General features: G+C 46.3%; 1 protein-coding gene across 1 annotated transcript in view; it reads right to left on the bottom strand.

Moving 5' to 3' along the window:
- The window catches only part of CRHR2 (corticotropin releasing hormone receptor 2), a 121914-nt gene extending 96162 nt beyond the window's left edge, over nucleotides 1–25752 (bottom strand). The window contains exon 1 of the mRNA XM_044424990.1: nucleotides 25659–25752. Within this exon, the coding sequence (XP_044280925.1) occupies nucleotides 25659–25752 (94 nt within the window). The remainder of the gene's footprint in view (nucleotides 1–25658) is intronic.
- Between the last annotated feature and the right edge of the window lie 1269 nt (nucleotides 25753–27021).

The raw sequence follows: 27021 nt of genomic DNA, 5'->3' as shown, positions 1-27021 counted from the left end.
CAAGCACGCATCTGTGGTGCCAACAATTTTCGATTAAGGTATGAAATATGAAAGTGACATGGAGAGATTCTAAAAATGTCAATATGCAGATTTGTGGAGATGAATTCTTAAGCTGCAACAAAATTGGGGAAAATATTTACTGCCTGCAAGACCCAAAAAATACTCACAAAAAATTAATAGGCCAAATAAGAACTGTTTCCTAACAACACTGCAGCTATATTTTATCTGGGGCGTGAACACTTTCCGTCTCCTCTAGTCCTATAAAAACTGTGTGAGTGAATCCTATTATATGAGGAAAATGATGAACTAGTGCTGGGAAACTATAAGCAGGCGCTGCCAAGACAATAGCTGGGCCCAGCATTGTCATTTTTTTGAAGATTGCCCATTAAAAGGTACTAAGAATGAATCCGAGAAAAACTGGTATTAAACCCTTGCATTATTCTAATCTCACTCTTCTGCTATCTGCTTCGCATTTTAAGCAGTGCAGCAGGTTTTAAAACAATCGTGTTTGCCCTTTGATGCTGTAAATCTCAGGAACTGATGATTCTGGGCATGATCACAGACTGGGAACACTGGCGTGGGAGGCTAGCCTGGGGAATGGTTGCAACCGGGGTCAGAACCCAACTCGAGGTGCAGTGCCGGCACCGGCTACTGGCAGGCGGCAAGATGCTCGAGGGTCAGCCAGGACTGATGGAGAGGCCTTCTGTCTTTGCCTCGCCAGAAGAGCACTTTCCTTGGAGGTTTTGACCTGGGCAGTGCATCCTCCACCGCAATCGGGGCCTGGGCACCTCCCACCGTGGCTTCTGATAAGGAAAGCCAGAAATGGGGATCAAGGGACAGCCAAGGACTTCGCTGCTCAAGCAGGGGCCAACTGGACAGGAGGTGCTCTTCTATGCCTTCCTGTCCTGCAGGATCCAGTGGCCAATCTGGGAAGGACGACTCAGTCCAAGACCTGGAGATATTCCAAGGAAAAGCTGCCACTGCAATTCAAACGGTCGCCACATGGGGCACTGCACACTGTTCCTGGCAAGGGGTCCATCAGCCGTGCATCCCTGGAGGCCCATCTATCACAAGAGAGGCTCCAAGGATCTTCAAGGGAAGAGGAACCTCATGCAATGGCTCTGAATTCTTGGCTGCTATGTCACACTGCTGGCTCCTCGGCCGAGAGGGTGAACGCCACACTTGGATGCATAGCCAGAAGCGTAGCTTCCGGATCAAGGGAGGTATTACTGCCACTGAAGGGGCCTCCTGGGCCATCTAGTCTGACCCCCGGCTCCAGCCAGCTCCGCTCACGACATGCCCACCATGTGCACATCCAGCCTATCCTTGAGCACCCTCACCGATGGGGCCTCAACGACCTCCTGTGGAAGCTCATTCCACACCCTGGGGGTCCCAACTGTCAGGAAGTGCTTCCTGGCACCCAAATTGAACTTTGGTTCCTTGAGCTTGGCTCTGTTGGAGAGCGTCCTGCCTTCCTCTGCAGTGGAGAACAGCTCTCCTGAGGGACACCCCCTCACATACCTATATGTCGCCATCAGATCCCCTCTGAGTTTCTTCTCCAGGCTGAAAAGACCCAGCTCCCTCAGCCTCTCCACATACGGCTTCCCCTGCAAACCAGCCACCATCCTAGTGGCCCTTCGCTGCACCGATTCCAACCTTGCTGTATCCTTCTTGTAACAAGGAGTCCAGAACTGAGCACAATACTCCAGTGGCGGGCACACCAGAGTCGTGCAGAGTGGCAGTAATCCCTCTCTCGATCTAGAAGCCACACTTCTGGCTATGCAGCCACGGGTGGCGCTCGCCCTCTTGGCTGCTGCGTCACACGGCTGACTCATGTTTGGCCTGCAGTCAGAGACTGGGCTGAGGACAAGAGGAAGTCCATGAAACGCTGGAGGATTCTGGTGAGTTTTGTCCTAACCCTAATCTGGGGGATGCCAGGTTAGCGACGGCTGGATCTGGACCAGGGGGGACCTTCTGCCAGACACCCTCCCTCAGCCCAGCTCGCAGGGTTGTTGTGAAGATAAAATGTACGGCAGCATAAACCTTGGGCAAAGACTGGATTCAGGGCAACGAGAACTCAGTGAACAACATGGGGCAGGTTTCCTCCGACAACCCTTGACTTCTTCTCATTTGCCAGCTTATTCTTAGCATCAGTGTCGATCAGTTGCCGGCTACACTGCAGGCGGTCGGCATTCTTCCGCTCCAGCGCTAACGGCCATATTGTGGAGTTATGTCGACTTCAGCGCCAGCCGCATGCTATTAGGGGCTCAGTGATCCCTGCCTGCTGAATTCCACATAATTAAGCATTGGAAAATCAATGACGGCAAATAAGGGCCAGATTGGTTTCCCACCATTAGCCATCTGCTATTGTAATAACTCTAGTCTGACTTACCGGACGACGCAGGATCCTTCCAGTTTAAAACGAATAGCAATCCAAGGAAAACACAAGTATTCCAATGGACTTTTTCATCCGCGTGTGAAAAGACAGCAAGCTAGTGGGCATAATTTAGCTAAGATATTTGTGCATCCAAGTCCCCCTGAAATGAATGGGGGATAAATCTGCAGAAATGGGGGATTTCTTGCTGCAGAATAAATCCAGTGCCTGACCTATTGCAAAAGAGACAATTCTACATGCCTCTCTCTCCAGGGGTAAGAAATGTACCCCACTGAGTTTTTTTTAAAGGAATTACCACATTCTTACAAATTCTCGTATCTCCTTTCTGCAAGCCATCAAAGCATTTCATTCCAAATCTGCATTATTCTGAATGCTCCAGTGCAGTTCATCTCAGGAAAAATGCACCCAACATGGTGTTTATTAGGAAAAAGTGAAAAAAATGCATTTGAGAAAGGTCTGTACAAAATTCTAGTTCAGCAGCATAAAAAACTAGAGGAAACTAGAGGAAAATGTGGATATGTAAAAAAAAAAAAAAGATACACACAAAACTACACACAGAGAGATAGGAAACACATATTTCCACATGCACTCAAGTGGATTTCCATGTCGATTTTCTTCCTTGTGACCTCTGTTTTAAAGATGCGAGGACAAGAGGAAAAGGGGCAAAATGAGCTTGACCTTAACCCATCCCCCATACTAGTGTGGCATAGTGGTTAAGAGCATGGGACTGGGACTCAGATGATCTGGGTTCGAGTCCCCGCTCGGCCATGGAGGCAACTGGGTGACTTTGGGCCAGTCACAGACTCTCAGCCCAACCTACCTCACAGGGTTGTTGCTGTGGGGATAAGATGGAGGAGGAGGAGGATGTAAGCTGCCTTGAGCCCTTTGGAGGAAAAAGGCAGGATATAAATCGAAAAATAAATACATAATAAATAAATAAAAAGTACTCTTGATGGGACTGATGCAACCATTGCTGGCCACTACAAAATAATACCCCAGCATGATTTGCAAACGCCGTGCCTCAGACCAGCCTAAGGAAAGCATGAAAGGTGAGGGAAGATCTGGTTCCCCCTCAATGGTAAATCCTTAAAGAAGCCGCAAAGGGGAAACTCTGCCGGGCCCCATTCATTTACATCCCTTTCTTTTGGCCTTTAGAAGCAACTGCTTGCCAAGGCTTGATCAATGGCCTTGCCCTCTGCCAGTGATAGATGGCTTGTTTTTATGAGTGGTTTTATGGGATGTTATTATCAACTGTTTTGGGTGGGGGCATTGGGGGAAGCTGCCTTGAGGACAGTTTTGATGCATGTAATGCAAAGTCTTTTAGGTGCAATACCATCTCTAAGACCTAAGGGTTATGCATGGGGTCCAGATTTAGTTTTAACAGGAGCAGACCCACTGAAACAAGAGATTAAGTTAGTCATACCTGGTTTATTCCTAATTGCTTGAATCCCAATCTATAGCTTGTATTTTAGTTAAAATATATTATATTGCTTCCACTTAAAGGGGCAGCCAGAAGGTGGAGGCTAAGTTTGCAATGTTGAGCAAACTTCCTCAGAAATCCAGGTCCCATGGAAGTGGGGCTTAATAGCTGTGTGGTGTAGTGGACAGAGCGAAAGCAGTGGGACCTGGAGTAAAATCTACCCTCAACTGGCCAGCACTCTCTTTGTCTCTCTCATTTTCTCAAGTTATCCTACCTTACAATTTTGTTGTGTAGACAAAATGAAAGCAAGCAGAGAGAATGATGTACTTTACTAGGAATATCAAGTGCTCCATATGGAACAAGGAGAACCTTGGCTAAAGAATTAACCACCGATTCCTCAAGTGCAAAACAGAAACAACAGGACCTACTTAAATTTCAAGGCTGTGATGAAGACAAGCACAATCCAGCGTAGGGCTGGGTGAAAAAGTTATTTGGTTCACATTTGAACAGAAATATACCAAACTCATCTATCTTAAACCTAAACATAAATCAGAACTCAAATTCAATTCACACTGCACATTTCTGAAGTTTGTGATGCAGTTTGCAATAACAACTTTACTGATGATAATAATTTTAAAATGCTTAATTTGAAACAGTGTGCCCAGAAAATGTGCATATTTTCCCCAAATGTGTGTGTGGGGGAGGACCCGTCAATGGGAAAACTGCTCAAAAAATGTGCATAGTTGAAAAAATTGTACAAAAAAGTGTGTGTTTTGGGGGAAAGTATGTACAAAATGTATTTTAATACACAAACTAAATACAGATACAAGAGTGGACTAAAACCAAAAATTCATGGTCCAGTGAAGAATCGGGGTGGAATGAATTTAGTGCTGGAACAATAAGATATGGAGTGAAATCAAGCTTGAGGAATCCATCACCCCAGTCCAGAATCTCAAAGATCTTTGTAGCCTTAAAGAAAGATTGTATTATTTAAATTATATTCCCCATCTTTCACTGGTGACAGCAAAAAATACTGGACTCTGACTTCTGGCATTATTATTATTATTATTATTATTATTATAACATTTCTATGCCGCCCCTTGCCGAAACCTCGGGGCGGCTTACAACATGATAAAATACATTGAAATACAATAGTACATAATAAATTACCATTAAATATAACAATACAAAAAATACATTGATTTACAAATACAAAATTAAAATTATCAGTATAAAATAAAATCACTTTTCTGGGTAAGCCCTGACCTTGCTTAGGGAAAGACGAGAAAGACTTGCACATTCGAGAAAGACACCTGGCTGTTCCAGAAAAATATGAAAACTACCTGGCTACTCCTTCTTATGAGAAGGGAAAAGAGTCCGCCACACACTAAGGAGAGCCGCCGTGTCCATTCTTCACAGCTAAAAGCTCTCTCTCATTAAAGAATGGGTGAATCTCTGTTTGGAGGACGACACAAGCCCCTTTTCCCAGCGGATCCCACCACCCAAATCGACATTTGCTGCTTTGGCCACTGGAGGGCTCTCCACCGCCTTTATGAATGCAAAGGAAGGCTCTGGAAATTAATGGGAGGAAGGATGAGGGGTGGGTGGATGTGTAGGAAACCGAACTGCTGGGAAGCCGCATAATGAACAGTTAAAGTGTTCCAATTCCCCAGCCCATATCAAAGTCTGCAAACATGCAAATCAAAATGAAATTTTATTTTACTGTGGTTTGTCCTTGTTTGGCAAGCGAGAGGAAGCAAGGATTTTCAGAAACCTGAAGTGCAAGATAAGGCGATACAGCCGTGGTGGCTGTTGGGCTCCTTTAAAATGCAGGGCCTCGGGTCTTTCGGAGCTGTGTGACAGGAAGAAATCTGGCAAGTGGGACATCTAATTTCTGCATCAATATCCTGAGAACCTCAGCTTAGAGATCAAGTTTCTAGCTCTTAAGGTAATCCATGAGCTCGTAACCTCACATTTAGATTACTGTAATGTGCTGTACATGGGGCTGTCCTTGAAAATGGTCTGGAAAATTCAACTGGTACAAAATAGGCCAGCCAATTGACAGGGATGGGCAGGTATGAGCAGGTAAGCCCTGTTCTTTATTGGCTGCACTGGTTACCAGTTGAAGTCCAGGCCTGATCCAAGGTGTTCTTAAGACCTGGACATCTAAAGGAGCGTCTTCTCTCATATACACCTGTCTGGACCCTTAGGTCACCTGCAGAGGTTCTTCTCCATGAGTCACCCCGGAAGGAGGTAAGTCAGGTGGCTACAAGGGGAAGGGCCTTCTCAGTCGTGGCACCCATGGAAAGGGAGTTCACCTGGTGCCAATGTTATATAGGTGCAGGTGCCAGGTTAAGACATTCTTATTTTCTCGCTATTTTCATTGTTGGTTGTGATTTTATTGGCTTTAAACTGCTTGGGGCAGGTGGAATGCTCATTATGTGATTATGCATTGTTTTGTTACTGTTTTATCACAGCCTGTCCATTTTTATTATTCTGTTGTTGTTTTACGACAGGGAGGGTTGTTTAAAATTTGATTTTAAATTGATTGTTATTGATTTTTTAAAGTACATTCTGTAAACCATTTTGAGAGCTCGTCTAATCAAATGGTATAGCAATGCCATAAATGAATGAATGAATAAAATGTTTGATATGAACTTTGTCCGAAAGGCTGAAAACCATCTTCAAACTGGGAGCTGGTGAGGTGCCTTTTGGGGGCAGGAGGCAAGTTTGATCAAGGCTTCCCCTTTTCCATGCCCAGTGGCCCCTATTTTGTTTACCCCAAAATGTACCTTGTGGAGCATCTTGCAAAAGCGCATTCTGGGGAAAAGCAAAAGGCCAGTAGGAAGACCAATAAGAGGATTCTACCAAAATCCGGTGAGCTTTCATGGCCTGAAAATGAGGCTAGGAAATGAGAGGGGCCGACGTTCATTTGAAAGTGTGCGGCGATGGCCGCCGAAGTCCCAGAACCAAAAGGGTCACCTAAGAAAAGCTCGTCAGGGGTGAGCTTTCAGTATCCTGCAAAGCCAGAAAAAGCCACGCGAGGGAAGGAGCGATGCAAGCATTATCCCGCTCCAGCCGTCAGATTTTTAAGGACAAGAAAAAACTGCTTTTCTACTCAGTGCAAAAGCAGAGATGACTTCTAATTCTCGACCGATAGGCTGTGACATGCTGCCTATGCAGAGACACAACTTTCTGTTCCTTTGCTGAACGCCTGCCAGCGCATTAAGGGAGGCAATGGAGAGTTGAACCAAATGCTTCTCTTGCCAAAATCTTCCTCGCTCTGCTTCTTTGATTGATATAGCAACCCCCGAACCGGCAATCTGAGATGGCGATCATGGACTGCAGGCCGGCAGAAAAGCGGGACGCTGCAAGCCCGAGTAAAGACGCACGCGAAGGGTCAAGCCACAAGGCTCAGAATGGCACATAATGCGACGCACGTGCCTTTAAGGGTGTGCTCAGTCGTGCTCACTGCCTTTTTTCTCCAGGATGAAGGTTCAGAGGGGGGGTATGTCCAGTGGTGTTTATGTCCCTGCAGGGGGGAAATATGCAAGGGCAAAACGCAGGAGAGTTATATGTGGGTGATTTTCAGTGCAGAAATGATATCATGCATGGACAAACAGAGCTGTTGCTGGAGAACTGAGCTCAGAAGCTGGGTTGAAACAACACGATAAGGCAAACTCAGGGGTTGGGGGTTGGGTCGCCATCGAACCATGGTTTGTTCTTGAGATTAACCCAGCAGTGCTAATAAACCATGAAAAGAACCCACGGCTTGGTAAATTGTGGGTTTCTTTTTCTCGATTTATGTATATATTTATATACATATACATATATTTATGTATATTTTGTGTTGTAAGCTGCCCCGAGGCTTCGGCAAGGGGCGGCATAGAAATGTTATAATAATAATAATAATAATAATAATAATAATAATAATATATCCTGCCTTTTTCCTACAAAGGGCTCAAGGCAGCTTACATCTTTCTCCTCCTCCATCTTACCCCCACAACAACAACCCTGTGAGGTAGGTTGGGCTGAGAGTCTGTGACTGGCCCAGAGTCACCCAGTTGGCTCCATGGCTGAGTGGGGACTAGAACCCCGATCGTCTGAGTCCCAGTCCCAGCTCTTAACCACTACGCCACACTGGGTTGTTCATCATGGTTTGTAATCTCAGACGGGTTCAGACAACGTGATAACCCATGTCCCAAGCCTTGCTTCGACAACAACCCACAATCAGTCCATACGCAACCCTGGAGTTTGGGTTCTCAGCTTGTCAGACTCCAGTCCAAAGGTTGCCACACAGCACAGAGTTGGGAATTTTGTACCACCCAAGCTTTAAGACTCAAAAGATGCAACATATGTAGCAGGAAGGCAAATTTTCACTGAACATTAGGAAAAACTTCCCAGCTGTCCAAGCATTTAGAAAATGGAATCAAGTGCTTTGGACTCTCCATCACTCAAGGTACCCAAGAAGACAGTCACCTGTAAGGGAACCTTTAAAATAGATTCCTACATGGAGCAGAAGATTGGATCTGATGGATTCACCACTCCTTCCAAGCTGATGAGTCTATGACATTCTGCAGAGAAGAAAAGGTTTACATTTCTCTCTACACACTGGGGTCATGATCCAGATCAGCACACAACCGCCTATTTCTGGCGAAAAGGGCTAAGTGCAACTTGAAATTGGGTGCTTAATAAAATGAGGAGACCGGGCATTATGGCAGGGGTCCACAGGCCTTTAGGATGAGTGGGCACATTTCCGATTTATATCCGATTTATATCCTGCCTTTTTCCTACAAAGGGCTCAAGGCAGCTTACATCTCCTCCTCCATCTTATCCCCACAACAACAACCCTGTGAGGTAGGTTGGGCTGAGAGTCTGTGACTGGCCCAAAGTCATCCAGTTGGCTCTATGGCCGAGTGGGGACTTGAACCCGGGTCACCTGAGTCCCAGTCCCGTGCTCTTAACCACTACGCCACACTGGCATGGGAAGTCTCATAAAATTGCTGTCAGTGGGGTGGGGCATTTAGGCCACTGTGGTGGGTGAGGCCAGTCCTACACAAAAACCCCATAACCCTTTCCCAGTTGTCCAACAGGTGTTGCTAACAGAAAAGCTGCTAGATTCTCAAACGCAGACTCACTCTTGTCTGCCCTTTGGGGGCCCTGATCCCAGATACTTTCTTGGAAATAAATTAGCTTCTGAGGGACCAGTTTGCTTTGCACACAGGGATGCCTAGTTTTTAAAATCTAGAAACTGAAATAAAAATCAGGAAAGCCAAGCAAGGTCTGGGGGTGGGAAGCAACTTTGCCCCAAAGCTATTTCACTGTAAATGTTTGCAAATGCATGAGAATAACTCAGGTGTGCCAAAGTTCTGGAATTTTGGAAAAATGGGGTCTAAGCCATTGGGAAAAGTCATAGAGAACCGTATCGGCCATAACTCTGGACACAGAAAATGGAGAAAAGGAGGTTCATTTGAGCTTGATTGGCTTTCTTGTTAATTTGAAGCTGTGACTGCCTACAGCCCCACTAAGAAGCGACCTACCTACTAGGCCAGCTTGCTTGATGAAACTGGGTCTCTCCCTCAAGGAGAATAAGCCGGTTACTTTTAGGTTTCTCTCCAAGCTGTCGGCAGCCTTTACTGCAAAGGGTTCCATCAACCCTGCGACTGAAGAGAGGGAGGTCTGGCCAATTCAACCCACTGCCTCGATGGGTGATCTCAGGCTCCGTTTAGACCTTGGCCGCTTAACAGCTCTGCCACCCAGATCAGAGGCCCAGCGGGGGTCTGAATACAGGGCTGCAGTCGGGCAAACAGAAACCCTGCTGGGAGCAGAGATACAGGTTTTCCTAAAGGAGACAGAAGAGATGCAACTCATGGACGAATGCAGCACCTAATAGGCAATGTTTGGAGGAAACAGGAGGTGATTTCAAAGCAGAGTTTCAAAGAAATTTTCTCCGGCCTCCTCTTTGTGCTGCAGGCACAACTTGAAAGCAGAAACACCCCAGCTTCCCTCGCCAGCTCTCTGCCTGTCAGGCGAGCGAGTGGCAGAAATGCCGCAAAGGAGGGAGAGCCGCTGGTGCCCATGGCACTGGGGAGGAGGTTGCTCCGCTGAGCAGGGGCTCCCCTTCACGGCATCCTTCCCGGAGGTTGCTCGGTACAGACCCATCATGCCCGGTTCCTTCGACCGGAATCGTAACACATTAGCTAAGGTTACTAATCAATACTTAAAACTAATAATAATTAATTAGTAATACTTAATACTTAATACTAAGAGTAATGTATCGGCTGTGCGGTGCAAAGCACCTCCAGAAGTGTTTTCACGCATTTCAGAAGCTCCAGAAGGCACGCTGAGCTTTACAAGTGAACCACAAGAAAGAAAAGGGCGTGTGGACATCTTGCAGCAAACATTTATTTTCCTCGGTCCTTACAGGATATTTAGCCAGTTCAATAACTAAATGGGACTGCTGTTGTTTTGGCAGGATTGTTACAGTTGTTGTTGTTATTATAGTTGCTGCTGCTATTATTATTATTATTAATAATAATAATAATAGATTCATAACATCATTTCCTGAAGTATGTCTGACAATTCCTTGGTAAACCTGCAGACAAATGGAAATCAGTCATTCTCTGTTCTGTGGGAAAAGGCAGACAAGAGGAATGAGTGTTTAAGAGTCTGAGAGGTATGGATATGCAGCAAAAAACTGGCTGAGAAAGAGTCATGAAACTATTTTTATTATTATGACCCAGGCTCTGTTCCTCTTGTGAGAAACCCCAAGTGGGTGACAAGGTTCTCCTCTCCATTTTACCCATTCAACAACAACCCTGTGAGGTAGGGTCAGCGAAGAGGCAGGGACGGGCTCAAAGGCAGCCAAGGGGCTCCATGGCCAAGTGGGGCTAGAAGCCAGCCTCCCCGAGTGGCAGGCTGGCCCTCTTCGCCGATACAGCACACTGGCTCTCGAGCGAAGCACGGGGATGTTGATGGAGCTAAAGACTGCAAGAGGTGCACAGCTGCCCCCACACCAAGAGCCCCCCATCTCTTCCTCCCAGCCTTTTGCATAATCCATAATGATACACACGACTTTTGTTCCTGTTCACAAACCATTCCAAAATGCTGTTCACAGTCCTGAACACAGAGCGGATCTTCTCCAGAAACACTCCCAAACTCCCAAAGTCACAGTCATCAAAAGGCGAACTAGAAAAACACACAACTTTCTCAAAAGGCATTTAATGGGCTGTGTCTAATGTAGCCCGGGGCTCTCTACTCAGATGGACAGCAGCCCTTGGAGGGTCCCAGGCAGCTGGAGAGCCTTCTCTGGACCTTTTCAATAGAAGATTCCTGGGATTCAACTAGGAGCCGTCAGCTGATGTGTTACCACTCAGATATGGCAATTCCTTAACCATGTTGTTCAACTGTATACCGGAAGCTGCCCCACAATAAACCAAAGCGGGGTCTACAAAATACTGGAGATGAGTACCTGACACAAAAGGTGGGGATTCTCGACGCCCTGGCCTGTCTTCCCTTCCCCCTGGCCTGACCCTTTTTCCCAACCCCTGATCATCCTAGTGCCATCTAAGACAGCTTCCCACAGCCCTCCGACCTCAGTCATCCATGTCTTCACCCTGCTTATGAGGAAGATGGGCTGACGCCACCAGCGTTCCTCATATCCTGGTGGGACCTTGAATCTCCTCCCTCCACCTCTCCGGAACGCTCACCCTGTGCTGGCTGCACTGTTATACTTCCGACTTGGGGGCCACCACTGGCCCAGAAGGAACCTGCTGGGTGCAAGGGTGCTCTGAAGTCAGAGTTCCACCTTGGACCCCAGAAGGCTTTCCAAGGTCAGAGCTGGGACTCTGAGATACCCTATGGCAGTGATGGCGAACCTTGTAGAGACCGAGTGCCCAAACTGCACCCCAAAACCCACTGATTTATCGCAAAGTGCCAACACTGCAACAAAATCTGAAAACTGCGGTTTTAGTTTAGCAAACACAACTCACAGCCAGTCCAAGCAAATATACGTACATATATCCTTGGCAGTGCACTGACCAGTCATGCAAAAGCTTGGACGAGTTGTGGCAAATGAGTAGCGGCTCGTGATGTCATCGGCTGGTGCCGCTACTCCTTTCCAAGCATGCACATGGCCCCTGTGTGTGCTGTTACCCGATGCTCGGCTGCTGGGGCGATGCTGGGCGACTTGGCTCGCGTGCAACAGAGAGGGCGATTTTGAAAAAGCCTTCCTTGAGAAGCTTTTTCTGCACAGCTCATCATTTCTGCCCATTCGAAACACATTCCAATCATCAATATCATGCCAGGACACCTCGTTTTTCTAACCTTAACCCTGCCCTGGGGCACACCCCTAACCCTAATAAAGGGCAAAAGTTCCATTGGAAATAATGCGATTTTGAAAAAGCCTTCCTTGAGCAGCTTTTTCTGCAGAGCTCATCCTTTCTGCCCCTTCTAAACACATTCCAACCGCCGGAAACATGCCAGGACACCTCGTTTTCCCAACCCTAACCCTACCCTGGTGCACACCCCTAACCCTAATAAAGGGCAAAAGTTCCCTTGAAAATAATGCGATTTTGAAAAAGCCTTCCTTGAGTAGCTTTTTCTGCAGAGCTCATCCTTTCTGCCCCTTCTAAGCACATTCCAACCATCGGAACCATGCCAGGACACCTCGTTTTCCCAACCCTAACCCTACCCTGGTGCACAGCCCTAACCCTAATAAAGGGCAAAAGTCCCATTGAAAATAATGCGATTTTGAAAAATCCTTCCTTGAGTAGCTTTTTCTGCACAGCTCATCCTTTCTGCCCATTCTTACCACAATAAAACCTGAAAACTGAGGCTTTAGTCTAGAAAAAACACCTCACAGCCAGTCCAAGCAATATATATATCTCCCCACGGCAGCGCACTGACCAGCCATGCGAAAGCTTGGATGAGTCGCAGCCAATGAGTCGCAGCCTGTGCCGTCATCACCTGGTGGCGCGACTCCTCTCCGAGCATGCGCACTGTTATCGGCTGCTGGGGTGGCTTGGCTCGCCTGCCGGCAGAGAGGGCGCTGGGTGCCTGCTGCGGTTAGCATGCCATGAGTTCGCCCCCACTGCCCTACGGCCTTCTAGATAAGCATCGCGGAACTCTAGGAACACACCCGTGGTGGCCACTTGGGTTTTGTGAGGTTGCCCCCAATTTTAGAGGCGTGGACTCTTCTCCGAAGGCTTGGCTACTTTGTGCTTCCACAGGAAACACGCTTAACTTGCTTTTTATTTGACCCTACGCCAACTGCTGGAATGCAGCATCGCTTCTCCAAAATTGATGCTGGCCTCAGACCGAAAGCAGTTCCCTGCCTCTGAATTAAATGGCCAGCTCACACACCTTGCACTGCCAAATATGACCAGGGGGAGAGAGGAAGGAAAGACAGTTGAAGATAAGGTGGCTTCAAGCCTTGTCCAGCCTGATGAAAGGCATGCAAAATAGTATTTCAGGTCCATGAACTTTAATTATGCTGGGAAAGCTGCAAGAACAGCTTTCTTGCATTGGCCAAGGGCTGGGCTGGATAAACTTTAGAGGTCCCTTCCAGCTGTATGATTCTATCCAAGAGTTTCCATTTTCCTGGCCCCAGATTGGAGTTCCACCTTATCAATTGCTTTATATAAAAATGTAACACACAAACCATACTGAAAACCGATTGTGGTTGATTTTGTTAAAAAATAAGAAAAGTGAGACCTTGGACAGTATAAAAGAATGGCCCGCAGGAGAAGAAAAACCAACCGAGCTTTGCAACATAGAATCAAAAGGCTGAAGACATAAACAGAAAGAAAGGGAAAGCAGAGAGGAATTGTTGGTTTACAACTGGAGTAAATCCCAGAAGTTAATCCAGTTGTTCTGGGTCTCACTATTCCCACTAAAAAGATCAGAATACGGCCCTCTCTTGCTGGGATTGCTAAGGGCACACTGTGCATCAGAACTGTAGTTGCTGGAAGAAACAATCAAACGGAATCAAAATGAAAGAATATAAAGATCCATCCTGAGAACGAATGCAATCCTTGCAGCAGGTGTTCCACAACATTCGAAGAAATATTCTAATTGTGCAGGGACCTTGGGCTGAGCTCAAAAGAAAAACACTTGCATATTTTCTCTCGGCACACGGCTACTTTGGGGGTTGGAAGCATCACAAAGCACAGCCTAGCAAAACATTCTCATCTAGGCGAACGTCTGCAGCATCACTGCAGAAGGAGAAAATTGGGTAGCTCCTACAGAATGCTGTTTGGGGGTTTTGGTAAGAAAGCAAGTAGGTAGTCCTTAAGGCTGCGGGAGGAGGTGTGAAAATGAGTTCTCCATTCAGCTCACACGGGCTTCTGGTAGCAGAGCTGCCAGCTTCATAGTTTGTTGGCTCTGGGTTGAAACTTGTTTGGAGATAAGCAAGCCTGTAGCCCGTCTGGATTGCTGCCTTCCAAATTCATTATTCATTTTGCAACTGATCACAAGCTTCAGAGCGTGAGCTGCGGCATTTCTGTGCATGTGCTAAGTGGGCTGGTTTCATACTTTTCTTGCAGGAGCAAACGTGATTCTGTCGCACAGCAGTGACTAAGCAATGCCTGGGGAGAGCCATGTGGGAGCAGAGTATCCAGAAGGGGTGCATCAGGCGCGATGCCACGGCACATGTTCTCGCCAAGCATTATGCACTTGCAAACACAGCTGCCAAGATGCGTCTGGTAATACGCTTGCACAAAAACTTGCGTCTGTGGAATAAGATCGGAGATGAAATGAGCGCATCCCAGAAGTGGTTGATCAGTTCCTTTCCGAAGTACCAGTGAATCCAGCTGGGGGTGCATTTATCCATCCTTATTTGCAAAGAACCCGGCCCGTGTACCCCCATTCCTGAATCTGGAGAAGCCTCTTGTAGCTAAATCTCAGGGCTTTCTACGAAAGCTGAAAGCAGGTCCATCCTGAAAGGAGGCATGATGTGATGTGAAACCATCGGTAATTGCACAAAGGAGGAGGGATAAATGCTGGCAGTCCCTCTGCAGGTGTCATGGTCTATACCTATACCATGGTTTCACGCCAGCCATCCTATAAGACCTATACATTAGGAGCTGTCCTCTCCCCAGTGCTGTTCACCCATAAAGGCGTCATTTGCTGCCAACACCACCTCTGGGGTCAAACAGTGTGTCTACACGGGGTGGGCATTTGGAGCAGGAAATTGACCGAGAAGAGTGTTCTGGATCCAGTACACAATCCAGATGTGCAACTGTTCTCTTCTTTTCTTCTTCTTCAAAGGAAAGAGAGTCCTTTTCACCGTACAAACAATGAGCCAGGCAGGGCGATGGCCACCAGTCCAGGCAAGGCCAAGGGTTGGGAACCTAGAACCACAGATGCAGCTGGAGCATAAGGGCAGCCAGTGCTGGATCAGCCCAAGGGTTTGCCCCATCCAGCACTCGATCTGCTCCAGAGACAACCAGCTGCCCCCATGGGAAGCCGGCAAGGCAGGCCACAAATCCAGTAGGGCCCTTATGAGGTATGGAGGGGTTCACTGGAACAAACGCGTGCCCGTCACAACGGACGCCATGAATAGCCTTTTCCTCCATAAATCTGTCCACCCCGCTTTTAATCCCTGTCAGAGCTGGTGTCGGTCACTAGAACTTCTGGTGGTGAATCCCACAGCTGAACTATGCCTTGTACAAAGAAGGGCTTCTGTCTTGGCTCTCCCACCAGTTATGCGTCACGTGATGACTCCTTTGGGTTCTAGGTTTCGGAGAAACACCAATCCACTATCTCCACACCGCAAATTTGGATCCACCTCTATCACGTCCCACCGACTCTCTTTTTAACAACGTATCAAAGTACATCATGTAAGATGCAGCTGAACCTGTTCTTTCTTGCTTGCTTCAGGGTTATGGAGACCAGCATGCACTGGGAGACTTCCTGTCATATGTCGCCTCCTGAAATTCTACACCTGTTTTCACATGGGGTTCTTTTTAAAGGAAGAAAGGCTCAATCAGATTCTAGGAAGAAGAGGGTCAGCATTCCAGGCATGCATTTGGCATGAGAGACAGTGTGGCGTAGTGGTTAAGAGCATGGGACTGGGACTCAGACGATCGGGGTTCGAGTCCCCACTCAGCCATGGAGCCAACTAGGTGACTCTGGGCCAGTCACAGACTCTCAGCCCAACCTACCTCACAGGGTTGTTGTTGTGGGGATAAGATGGAGGAGGAGGATGATGTAAGCTGCCTTGAGCCCTTTGCAGGAAAAAGGCAGGATATAAATCGGAAAATAAATAAATAAAAATAGATTTGGTGTAAACTTCCAAAAGGAAAGGAGAATAGCACAGCTTAATGTTACACAAGTCATATAGCACATAGTTTAACCTTTCGAAGTTCCAAATGTTGTTTACCTTTTACTAAGAATTTCCTTCAATGCCGTCACCCGTTTGTCTGCCCTTTCCTGCAACTGCCCCAGCTCTGCATCTTTTCCAGGCCTGATGACCACGATGAGACACGTCACGTCAAGGAGGCTCATGCCTTACATTTGCACTAGGGGGTTACATTACCTTTTATATGATATACATATTTCATATTTGAATGTTAGATAGATTTTTATACCCAATTTGGAATTTGCCCTTTTCACTTTGGGTTGACATTTACATCAAGCTGCCCACCACGATCCCAAGATCTCCTTCCTAATCAGATACTGCTGACTCAGACACCATCAGCAAAAAGGAAAGATTGAATTTCTGCTCCAATATCCATCACTTTATTCTCGTTAAACTGAACAGCATTCCCTAATTTGATGCCCATCCACCCAGTTTGCAAGATCCTTTTGAAGTTCTTTACACTCTCACCTGATCTGAACCACCTGGAATAATTTGGTGTTGTCAGTAAACTTGGCCACCTTGCTGAACCGATCCAATTTCGCATTACATATGAACAAGTTAAAAACTATCCGTTCTTGCACAGATGTGTGAGGGACCTCACATTCTTTATGACCCCTGTACTACAAAAATTCCCCATTCATTCGCACTGTTTCCTCTCCTCTTTTCCCATGATGGTGCCTCTGCCTAAGGGTCCTTAGAGAAGACTTCATCAAAAGCATTTTGAAAGTCCAATTTGTAAACATCAGAGGTTTTATCCACATTTATTGACCTTATCAGAGAACTCTGAAAGGGCACAGAATCATAGAAGGGAGGAGGTGGAAGGAGCCAAGAAGGCCATTGGGAATGACCCTTCGCTCAGTGTAGGATTCCGAGTTGAACCATCCCCCTGAGGTGGCCATTCAGTTGCATCTCGAATGCCTCCGGCGTGGGAGAGTCCACCACCTCCCTTGGTCATGGGTTCCGTTGTCCTATTGCTCTAGTAGAAGGTTCTTCCTGATGTTCAGCTGGAAGACTGATGTGGCACAGTGGTTAAGAGCATGGGACTGAGAGGATCCGGGTTCGAGTCCCCGCTCAGCCATGGAGCCAGCTGGGTGACTCTGCGCCAGTCACAGACTCTCAGCCCAACCTACCTCACAGGGTTGTTGTTGAGGGGATAAGATGGAGGAGGAGAAGGATGTAAGCTGCCTTGAGCCCTTTGTAGGAAAAAGGCAGGATATAAATTGCAATATAAATAAATAAACAAATAAAGGCTTCCTGTAACTTGAGCATTCCAGCAGACAACATCAAACACGTAAGAATTTAAGAAAGCCATGTTGTTCCAACCAAAGTTCAACTGGAACAGGAAGCTGGTCAGACTGGGGCACTGGAACCAGTCTAGGGGTTAAAAGTATTTTTAATGAGAACCTTACCACCTCCGGGTCAATGGTCCACCATGTGGGAAAACCGCAGAGAGATGCAGCAGCTCTTAATACTAATCTTAAGGTGCCGTTTGGCAGTCACATTTTCAATACTTTTATCCAGACCATAAACATTGGCAGAGAAAAAGCGAACGGTCTGGATTAATGAATTGATTTTTAATGGCACATCAGATTGAAGACATTTTATTCTAGCTCTTTGTGATATCAACCATTAATCTCAGCTTTCTTTCTTTCTGATGTGTCTCTTATGGTATTGAAAATGAGAAATACAGTTACTGTCTTGGTCAATTTATCTGACTGCATTTGGGATAAATTGGACCAGAGTCTAGACTTTGCTACCCACCAAGAACAGGGTGGGTGCAAAAGAACTCTGTGCTAAGAATTCTACATTAAACCTCTAAACCAGGGGTAGGGAACACCAGATTTTTGGCTTGTGATTCCCATAATCCCCCACTATTTTCTAAGCTTCCTAGGCTTGATGGTTGTAGGTCAAAACATCTGGAAGTTGCCCACTTCTGCTCACAAATATTTGTGTTCACAAATTCATGCTCAAATGATCAGAATAACTGTGCCTACTTATCAGGATAAAACCTCTGTAGTTTCCAACTCTAAATATGCCTTTTTGTCCAGGAGAATGCTCCTATCAGTGTACCACATATGAACATTACAAAATCAAGACATGAATTTCATGTGCTGAAACTGCTGTGAGATGTTTATGAGCACAGACACCTCCTGTTGGACCAGTTATACCCTTACTGTTCCTTTGATCTAAAGATCTATCCTGCTTTTGGCTTCTACATGGTGGAAACTGCCAAGAAAACAATAGAGCTGATGGAATAGAATAATACTGTAATGTTGGGGATTGGAGAGGCAGCTTGCACACTACTTTATGAAAACTATTCTCATGCCTATTTTCTTCTGTGCAGTGCTGGGAAGGTCTGCAAACCGAGTTTCAGTTCAGGAATATCATTTAATTGGACTGTAAGAGTGATGTTTGCTTCCCATCTATGGATTTGAAATTACTTTTTGTAAATGAGCTTGTGGTATAATTATGGGCAGACCTGTATATGCTTAGAGATGCTCAGCATGCCAGAATCTGTTGATTTCACTTTTCCACTCAATTTTTCATCTCAAATTCTTTACCAAGTGTGAAGAACTTCCTGAATTTTGGTAAATTCTAGTTAAAAGAGGAAAAGAAATCAAATTCTCACCCATATGCATCAACCAAATTCAATGGATGCATCCATTGCCAGCATGGAGACTGTGCTGTATTTGCTGACTATTTAACTGAGGGGACTATTTTAATTTTGCACCAATATGGCTGAATACAGAAGGACTTGAATCTGGACTTGTAAAACGCTTAAAGCCCTTGGGCTGAACGGATAGATGCTTAGCACCCACTTTCTGCCACATTCCCCTTTCTGGAAAATGTTTACGTTCTTTCCCTCCTGAAAGTAGAGAACTTTGAGATACATTCTGACCCAAATTGAAAGGAAATGAAATTCTGACATTTTACTAATGGGATGTAGCCCAGGCATTGGAGGTGCTGGAAAGGGTAAACATGGACAGTTTGCTGAGATCCCTGGTAACTAAGGACTTCCGTTATTGCTGAGCAAAACTGTGCCACCCTAAACACACACATTTGGGTGGCCTGATTCAGAAATGGTTGAAAGGGGTATTTCAACTTTTTTCAGGGTAGCGCTAGAATCTTTTTCTCCTTAACAACAGCAGCAAAGTTGCACGGACTGGAAGCTGCCGCAGTTTTCTCCTCCCAAAATTCCTCAGGAGAAATCCTGTGTTGTATCATGACTTCCTTACCCTAACCCTAACCCTGATCATTCCCAGGGCAGTGGGAGGAGAGAAACCCTCTTCAAGGGCAGCCCCACATAGAGTGCATTGCAGTAATCTCTTCTGGGTATTACCAGTGCATGGGGAGCTGTTTTCAGGCTCTGTCTGTCCAGGTAGGGACAAAGTTGGTATATCCCCTGCAGCTGGAGGAAAGCAACCCTGGACGCCGAGCTCACCTGGTATTCCAGGGACAAACCTGGGTCCAGAAGCACCTCCAGATTGTAGACCCTGTCAAGCTTCTTTTGTGATCAGGACAAATTTGTGTGTGCACACGGGTATGAGCACACAGAGACATGGAAATATTTCGCATCCAAGGAGTTCCACAGAGCAACAAGTCCTCAGGGCCTTTTTGATGGTGGCACCTAAGTTAAAGAATACATGGTAGCATCGATGCGATCCTTTCGATGCCCTTGAAATAAGTGTTGACCTTTGAAATGAGTCATGTAGTTTGGGCTCTCCGGGCTCTCCATTTTAAAATCTGTGTTGCAGCTTTTTATGGCATAGTTTATGTTTTATTTTGTATTTAAAGTGTCCCTACATTTATTATAAGCTGCCTAGAGAAGGTCACAAGATGGAGCAACATGAGGGCACAGGAAGCCCCGATTGTCCGTGCCGGTGTATGGAGAAGCCGGGGTGCAAGCCGCGTGTACCAGACTCTGAGAAGCCAGTGATGCGGTTGTGAAACCAACACGGTGTTCCAGAAAGCGAGGGACTTTAATAAATAAAGCTAGTAAAAAAAGAAAGAAAAAGAAGCCGAAAGAAAATCAATAGACTGACTCTTTTCCTCCACACAGGAGTAATGCACTTGAAATCATCCTTGTCATTTTAGTTTGGGAAGTGCAAGAGCCTCTCGAAAATTATGTGCGGGAATGTTCTTCTGTTGCAGTGAAGGTCAATGGATTCATGTGGACCTGAGCAAATTCAAGATGGTCCAGAAGGCAGGAGAAAGTGAAGAAGCCCCAGAGGCATGGCCACACACATGTTTCTTCATTTCAGCTACTGCATCCCTTGACAGAGGTGTCCAAAGGGTGAAGAAACAAGGATATGTATCAAGTCCTCTAAAAAGTGGAGTACAGATGCTATTTGGAGCCGGATGACTAGAAGCATCATGTCCACGTTATGTGAAGAGCCGGTTTTCGTTTACTCAGCGGTTAGACCTCATCCAGGCCACATCCAGAGTACTGCATCAAGTTCTGCTCACTGCAGCTTAAGAAAGATGCAGATAAGTTGGAAAGGTTCAGAGGAGGGCAGCAAGGATGATCCAGGGCCAGGAAACAAAGCCCTGTGAGAGGAGATTGAGAGAACTGGGCCTGGAGAAGAGAAGACTGAGGGGAAAGATGGTAGCACTCTACAAATCCTTCAAGGGGTGTCACAAAGAGGAAGGCCAGGATTTCTTCTCGGTCATCCCAGAGTGCAGGACATGGAATAATGGGCTGAAGTTACAGGACACCAGATTCCAGCTGAACATTAGGAAAAACTTCCTGACTGTTGGAACCCATGATCTAGGGAGGTTGTGGGCTCTGCCATAATGGAGGCATTGAAGATTTAAAATGTGCCAAAGAATTGGTGCTTTTGAATTGTGTTGGAGAAGACTCCCGAGAATCCCTTGAACTGCAAAGAAATCAAATCAGTCGACCTTAAAAGGAATCAACCCTGACTGTTCTGCAGAAGGACAGACACTGAAGATGATGCTCAAGTACTTTGGCCACCTATGAGAAGGAAGGTCTCATTGGAGAACACCCTGAGGATGGGAATGATTGAAGGCAAAAGGAGAAGGGGACGGCAGAGGTCGAGGTCTGTTGAACCAAAGAGGCTTCCTTGTCTCTCCTGTTGCTTGGAAATGGAGGGCTCTGAAAGCCCTTTTGGAAACCAGACAAGTGGAATACCGGAGATATCGCCCTCCTTGAACAAAGTGGGCTCTGCTGAAAAGGCCCGGTTTTGGTCCACAAGAATAGAGTCGTGGCAATCTGCTTTGAAAATCCCATCGCTAACGCTCTCATCACCTGCCTTTCACCATCGTGCCTTTTATAAATAACACAGAACAGGAATTTTTGAAAAGCCCATCTGTTGAGAACTAAACTTTCCGACAGTATCTAATGACAACACACTTGGGCAGTTCCAATTTCATGGATAAGGAAGCGTAACAGCTTCCTTGGTTGCGGGTTGCCATGCAGTTTTCGTGCAGTGCTCAAAATCTGATTTAAGAGACCTACAGGGGGCAGGAAGAGGGAGAAAAAGAGGATTTACAGTTTGGGGTTTGGAGGTGGGAATCAGGAAAAGAAAGCTACCCTATTATGGGAAGGAAAATGGGAGCAGCATTTTAGGGGATGAATGAACTGAGGACACAATCCAATCCGAAAGCGGATAACGCTCCTAACTCAGAGGATTTGGGGCACCGTACATTGGGCAGGAAGAGAGCAGAGGTGGACGCCACTCCTGCCTTCCTCTGTTCTGCAAAACGCCTGATGGCCGATCCCGGATGTTGAAGCATCTTGGTGCGCAAGGTGAGCAGGCTGAGCACTGCCAGGTCCTGTGCATCATGCCAGCCTCCACCCGCTTCCTTCTCTGCCTCCCAAAATGCCCGCCTTCGCAACGGTGAAGAAGCACCTGGCAAAACGGAGTGGCTGCTCTGAGCTCAGAGTGAGCTTCTGCGGTTGGAGCTGAGTCCTCCACCCCTCCAGTTGCCGTCTAGAGGCCACAGGGTGATGCCAGGAGAATACAAAAAAAGAGGAAGCCATTGCTCTGGAGCCGCCAATGAACGAAGGGAATAGCAATTCAAGAAATCAGTGCCACCGCTGCCTGAAGATTACAAGCTAATACCGAAGCAAGCATGCTTGTATCTGAATTCTGTACCCCTTTAGCAGTCCTAAGGGCGCCCGACTCTCTCCAGTGGCGAAACATTCCAGAAGTGCCATGTTAATGAAAAGGGATGACTAAAGCACACCAGATCCAGAAACCAAGGGGCTTGGCAAACTTTGTAATGTTGGGTCTTGGACGCCTCTGGTGCGGCAGAGCCCACGACCTTCCCAGGTCACTGACTCCACTGTCACACTGCCCCAACAGTCGGGAATTTTTCCTGAAGTGCAGCTGGAACCTGGCTTCCTGCGACCCTTATTCCATGTCCTGCTCTCTGGAAGGATCAAGAAGAAATCCTGTCCTTCCCTTTGAAGAACTACACATTGGCTGTTTATAAATTGTTTCAACACCAGCGGTGCAGGGAGGAAAGGATCTGAAATCTGCAGGCTCAATTTGAAATCTGCTGGCTCCAGTTGGAAAAGTCATCACATTCCGCTCACAAACCATATTCTCCTGCATCCCTGCAACTCTGCACTGGGCAGATATCTCAGCTCCTTCAAGGAGACCTACCCATCAGATAATTGCTCCTGAACAAGAGGCATCCATTGGCCATCTTAGATTATTAAAAAGCACCTATGCCATTTCTCCAAAGCCCAGACTGTGTTCGCAACTTGCTTTAAGGATGAGGGATCAATGAGCAACATTTATTTCCCATGTTTTATTTTAAAGTATCCCACAACCTTATTTCTGACTGTTGTATTTTGAGTTCGTCTGCTTGATAGTAATCATGTTTTGAGGCATTTAGTGCTAATACCGTTGGCTCAGAGGCGAATAATTAGTTGAATTAGTTAAGATGACATCTATCCTGTTAAAATCTGAGATCCCCTGTTCATCTTTCCCCTTTTCTGAAATGGAGCTGTTATTAGTTATGAAACACTACACGAATATTGATTGGGCTATCACCTGAGTTGTCAGCACTGTTCTACAGCGTTATGTGTCTTCAGCCTGAAGGCAGATTTTATGATTTCTTGAAGCATGTTGGGCTTATTTTAATGCCTTTCGGAAGCATGGTCCCTTCATAAGAGAGCGGCTATAATGCAAGTGGTGTTGAAAGGTTGGACTGGGACCTGGAAGATCTGGGTTCTAGTCCCTGCTCAGCCGTGAAGCTCACAGGGTGGCTTTGGGACAGCCATGGCCTCTCAGCCTAACCTACCTCACAGGGTTGTTGTTGTAAGGATAAAAGTACAGAGGAGGAAAACTATGTAAATTGCTTTGGGTTCCTCACAAGAGGAACGAAGGTGGGGTGTAAATGCATGATGAAGATGATGATGATTATAATGCATAGCAGTTGTTCCGATGTTCCTGAGGGAAGATGGATACAGGGTATGCTAAGAGCTTTGGTCACATTTCTCTGACAGGCAATTGGCTGGCTAGGAGGAGTCATTAGTCAGGTCTCCTGATACACCCAAAGGATATTTGGATGGAGACAGCCATCCACGTTCCATTCTTAAGGTTCCCTCTAAAAATCACTGTCAATAAATGAAGAGGCTAAACCAGGGCTTGAAGGGATGGGACGCCCTTCTTCAGCTAAGGGGGGGTGGCACTGTGCATTTGTGCGTGTGTGTGTGCGTGAGAGAGAGAGAGAGAGAGGTTAGCAGTTGGAAGACAACAACAGAGAACATACAATGGCTCATTGCCAGAACTTTGGGGCACATGCCCTTTCTCTGGGGATCTAGCGTGCAGAGTGAAGCTGTGGCCCTGCCGTTTTGGGCCAGACAGACATACTTTAAAATTTGTATCTAGTAGTAATTACTTTTTCCATACCAGAAAGCAATTGGCAAGCAGTGCGGCCCTTTCAGGGCAGTGCAGCATGGTCCTTATTGTACTTTTGAGACATATATTTATACATGCATATGTGGAGAGAGGAAGAGAGGTGGAGCGAGAGGTTGCGAGAGTACTCAGTGCATCTGCCTGAGCACTGGGGCCATCCAGAGGATCATCGACGCTTTCACACAGCACTCTGTCCCTGCCATTGAGACGGAAGGGCGCATAAAGCTGCGAGGATGCGTGAAGATCGCAGCTGGATCCTGCGTCCGGCAGCGGCCAAAGCAGCCAAGTTGCAAACACGGCTCAAAACCAGCAGCCCAGCCCTGTTGGGTCCCTGCCTCCTCTGACGGGGGCACAACAGCAGAGGCTCTCTGCTAAAGCGGACCGAAGGGTAGGCTAGTCCATATTGAGCAACCAAATGTTTCTGGAAAGGATGCAAAGGGGGGAGGGGTCAAAGGATTTAGTTTCCTCGCAGCAGTTTCCCAGTGACTGAGTAGGGGAGGGTGAACACTGGCCATCAAGGGGTTTGTTGCTTGCTTGTTTTCAAGTAATTTACCCAGTTGGGACCTCTGGAGACTTTCAGTGAGGCAAGACAGAGGTGCATCCCAAAATCTGCATTTTTAAGTTTTCCAGAGCGGGTCACCTCAGGGAAAGAGTGCAGAAAATACTTACATGTTTAAGGAATGTTGCCATGAAACAGCATCTTACAAAGACATGGATTTCTGTATGAATTTTTTAAAATCAAAGCTTCCAAACTCATCCAGAAATGGGATGAATTTGACCTCAAAAACACACACAAAACCATCTGAGAGAGACAGAGAGAGAGCTTCACAATCCAACAATCCCTTATTCAGGGATGCGAGAATCAACAAAACTGAAGCTGAAATTCCCCAATTCCTTCTCAAAGCATTTTTCTCCTTTTTGCTTGCCAGTATTTGAACATTTTCATTCATATTTTCCAAAGGTATGTCTCAATTGAGCACATCTCTGAAATATAGACATTCTTATGCGGTTGATTAAAATGATTTATGTACATTTTTTCATGTGAATTTTACAATCTTTGCATTGTGTCAACACCATGTATGAGACCGGCAAATCACTCTACAAGTGCAGAAATAAAGACCTTTTTATTTAAACATCATTTTAATTATTAAAATATATGATCTGGCCAGGGCAACTTCTTCTTCCTTCTCTTTTCTCCTCCTATATTATTTATTTACTTATTTTATACTGTTATTTTTAATTTTATATTATTATGTTTGAAACTCAGTGTATTTTTTGTATTTTTGTATTTAATGGTAATTTATTATGTTCTATTGTATTTCAATGTATTTTATTGTGTTGTAAGCCGCCCCGAGGCTTCGGCAAGGGGTGGCATAGAAATGTAATAATAATAATAATAATAATAATAATAATAATAATAATAATAATAAATTTACAGATCTTTACTGCATCCGAGGTTCAGTATAGCTGTATAGCTGTCTTGGCCAAAATACATCGATAGAGCTGTCATCCATGAAGGGCCAATCCCCTTTTGAAGCCATCTCAGCCAGGGGACATCACAGTTGTGTGCTACCTGAAGGTTGCCATTACCTGTCACGTTGTGATAAGCGAACAGTTCTTCACAGTATCTCTCCAGGAGGACGGAGAAAGCCAGGGTCTCTGAGGAATCGCAGTGCAGGACCATCTGGGCACAAGGAAGAGAACAGCAAAAGTCAGTAGGGAAAGCAAAGATGATGAAGATAATGATGAAGAAGAAGATGCAGCAGAAGCAGCGCAGCAGTTTCTGGGGCTCAGATTTATTCTGCCTTTTTCATCCTGGGATCTTCACATTCAAGGCAGGCTGAATTGGCCCCACATCCATCTCTGGAAGAAAGTTGCAAAAATTCTGGAAAATGCGAGCCATCCTTACATTCTACTGGTGCATCTTTTGAGCAATTTTCATGTTTGTGCAATTGCAAACATGAATGGGAAAGGGTGTAACAAGAGAGCCCTTGATCCTTGCTCATTTGGCCAGTCCTGGCAATCACAGGCATACCTCATGGTAGTCCCATGGACTAGCCTTTGGATACGCTGGAATGTTGTTCTTGTCTACCAATTGTGTCCCATTTGCAATCTCAGACATGAGCAGGGATGCAATTGTTGCAAACATTTTGCAGCCCCCAAACTTTCATTCACCAATGAAAGAACACGCTTATTGCAGCCTGACCATGAAAGGAGCTGTCCGTGGTACCAAATCCCCATTTTTGCTATGGGATGCGGTGCCACGGGTTGCTCCTTCAAAGTTCTGGGAGGATGCGCTGTCTCACCGACACTGGACCCACCGGACTCCATCCGTTGCATTCTGCTTGGTTGAACTTTCACTGAGCAAGGTTGGTCTAGAAGGCCTCCTAGATACCTCCCAATTCTATGATCTTGGAAGACAAGGTCACAGAGCCACTCAAGGACCAAATTCCATTCAACTCAAGGACCAGAGTTTCTCCCTTTTGGAGAAGCTTTGGGGGGCCGCATTTATTCATTTATGACAGTCGTGGCCACCGACTGGCCAAAGGTCTTTAGGCAGTTCACAGAAAGGTGGTGAGCCATGCCAGAACACCAACACACTGGATGAATTCACACAACACAACAAGCAGCCTCGCGTGGTCACCATTTTCCACAGCTTTTTACAAAAACCCTTGATCCACCAGACAGGCAGTTAAGTGGTGTCTAGGTCATCGTGGTCTCCATTCACCCCCCCAGCCCTCCCAAAGTGGACACATATCCACCCAGCCACTGTGCCTGAGAATCAGTCCCAGGGTGCATCAGTCTCTGCCTGTGCTGCCTGCCTCTTCCTCATTGGTCCACTCATGGAGGCTGCAGGGTGCCAGTCTTGCTAGCAGACTTTGTGGTCGTGGCATACCAGGACCATGGAAGTCACAATCTCGAGTTCAGACAGCGACAAATCATGGTGGTACAG

This window comes from Varanus komodoensis, unplaced genomic scaffold, assembly GCF_004798865.1.
Source record: "Varanus komodoensis strain SLA01 unplaced genomic scaffold, ASM479886v1 scaffold15, whole genome shotgun sequence".
In the NCBI taxonomy this organism is placed as follows: Eukaryota; Metazoa; Chordata; class Lepidosauria; order Squamata; family Varanidae; genus Varanus; species Varanus komodoensis.
The sequence above is the reverse complement of the archived record's forward strand: the minus strand, read 5'-3'. Positions and strand labels throughout refer to the sequence as shown.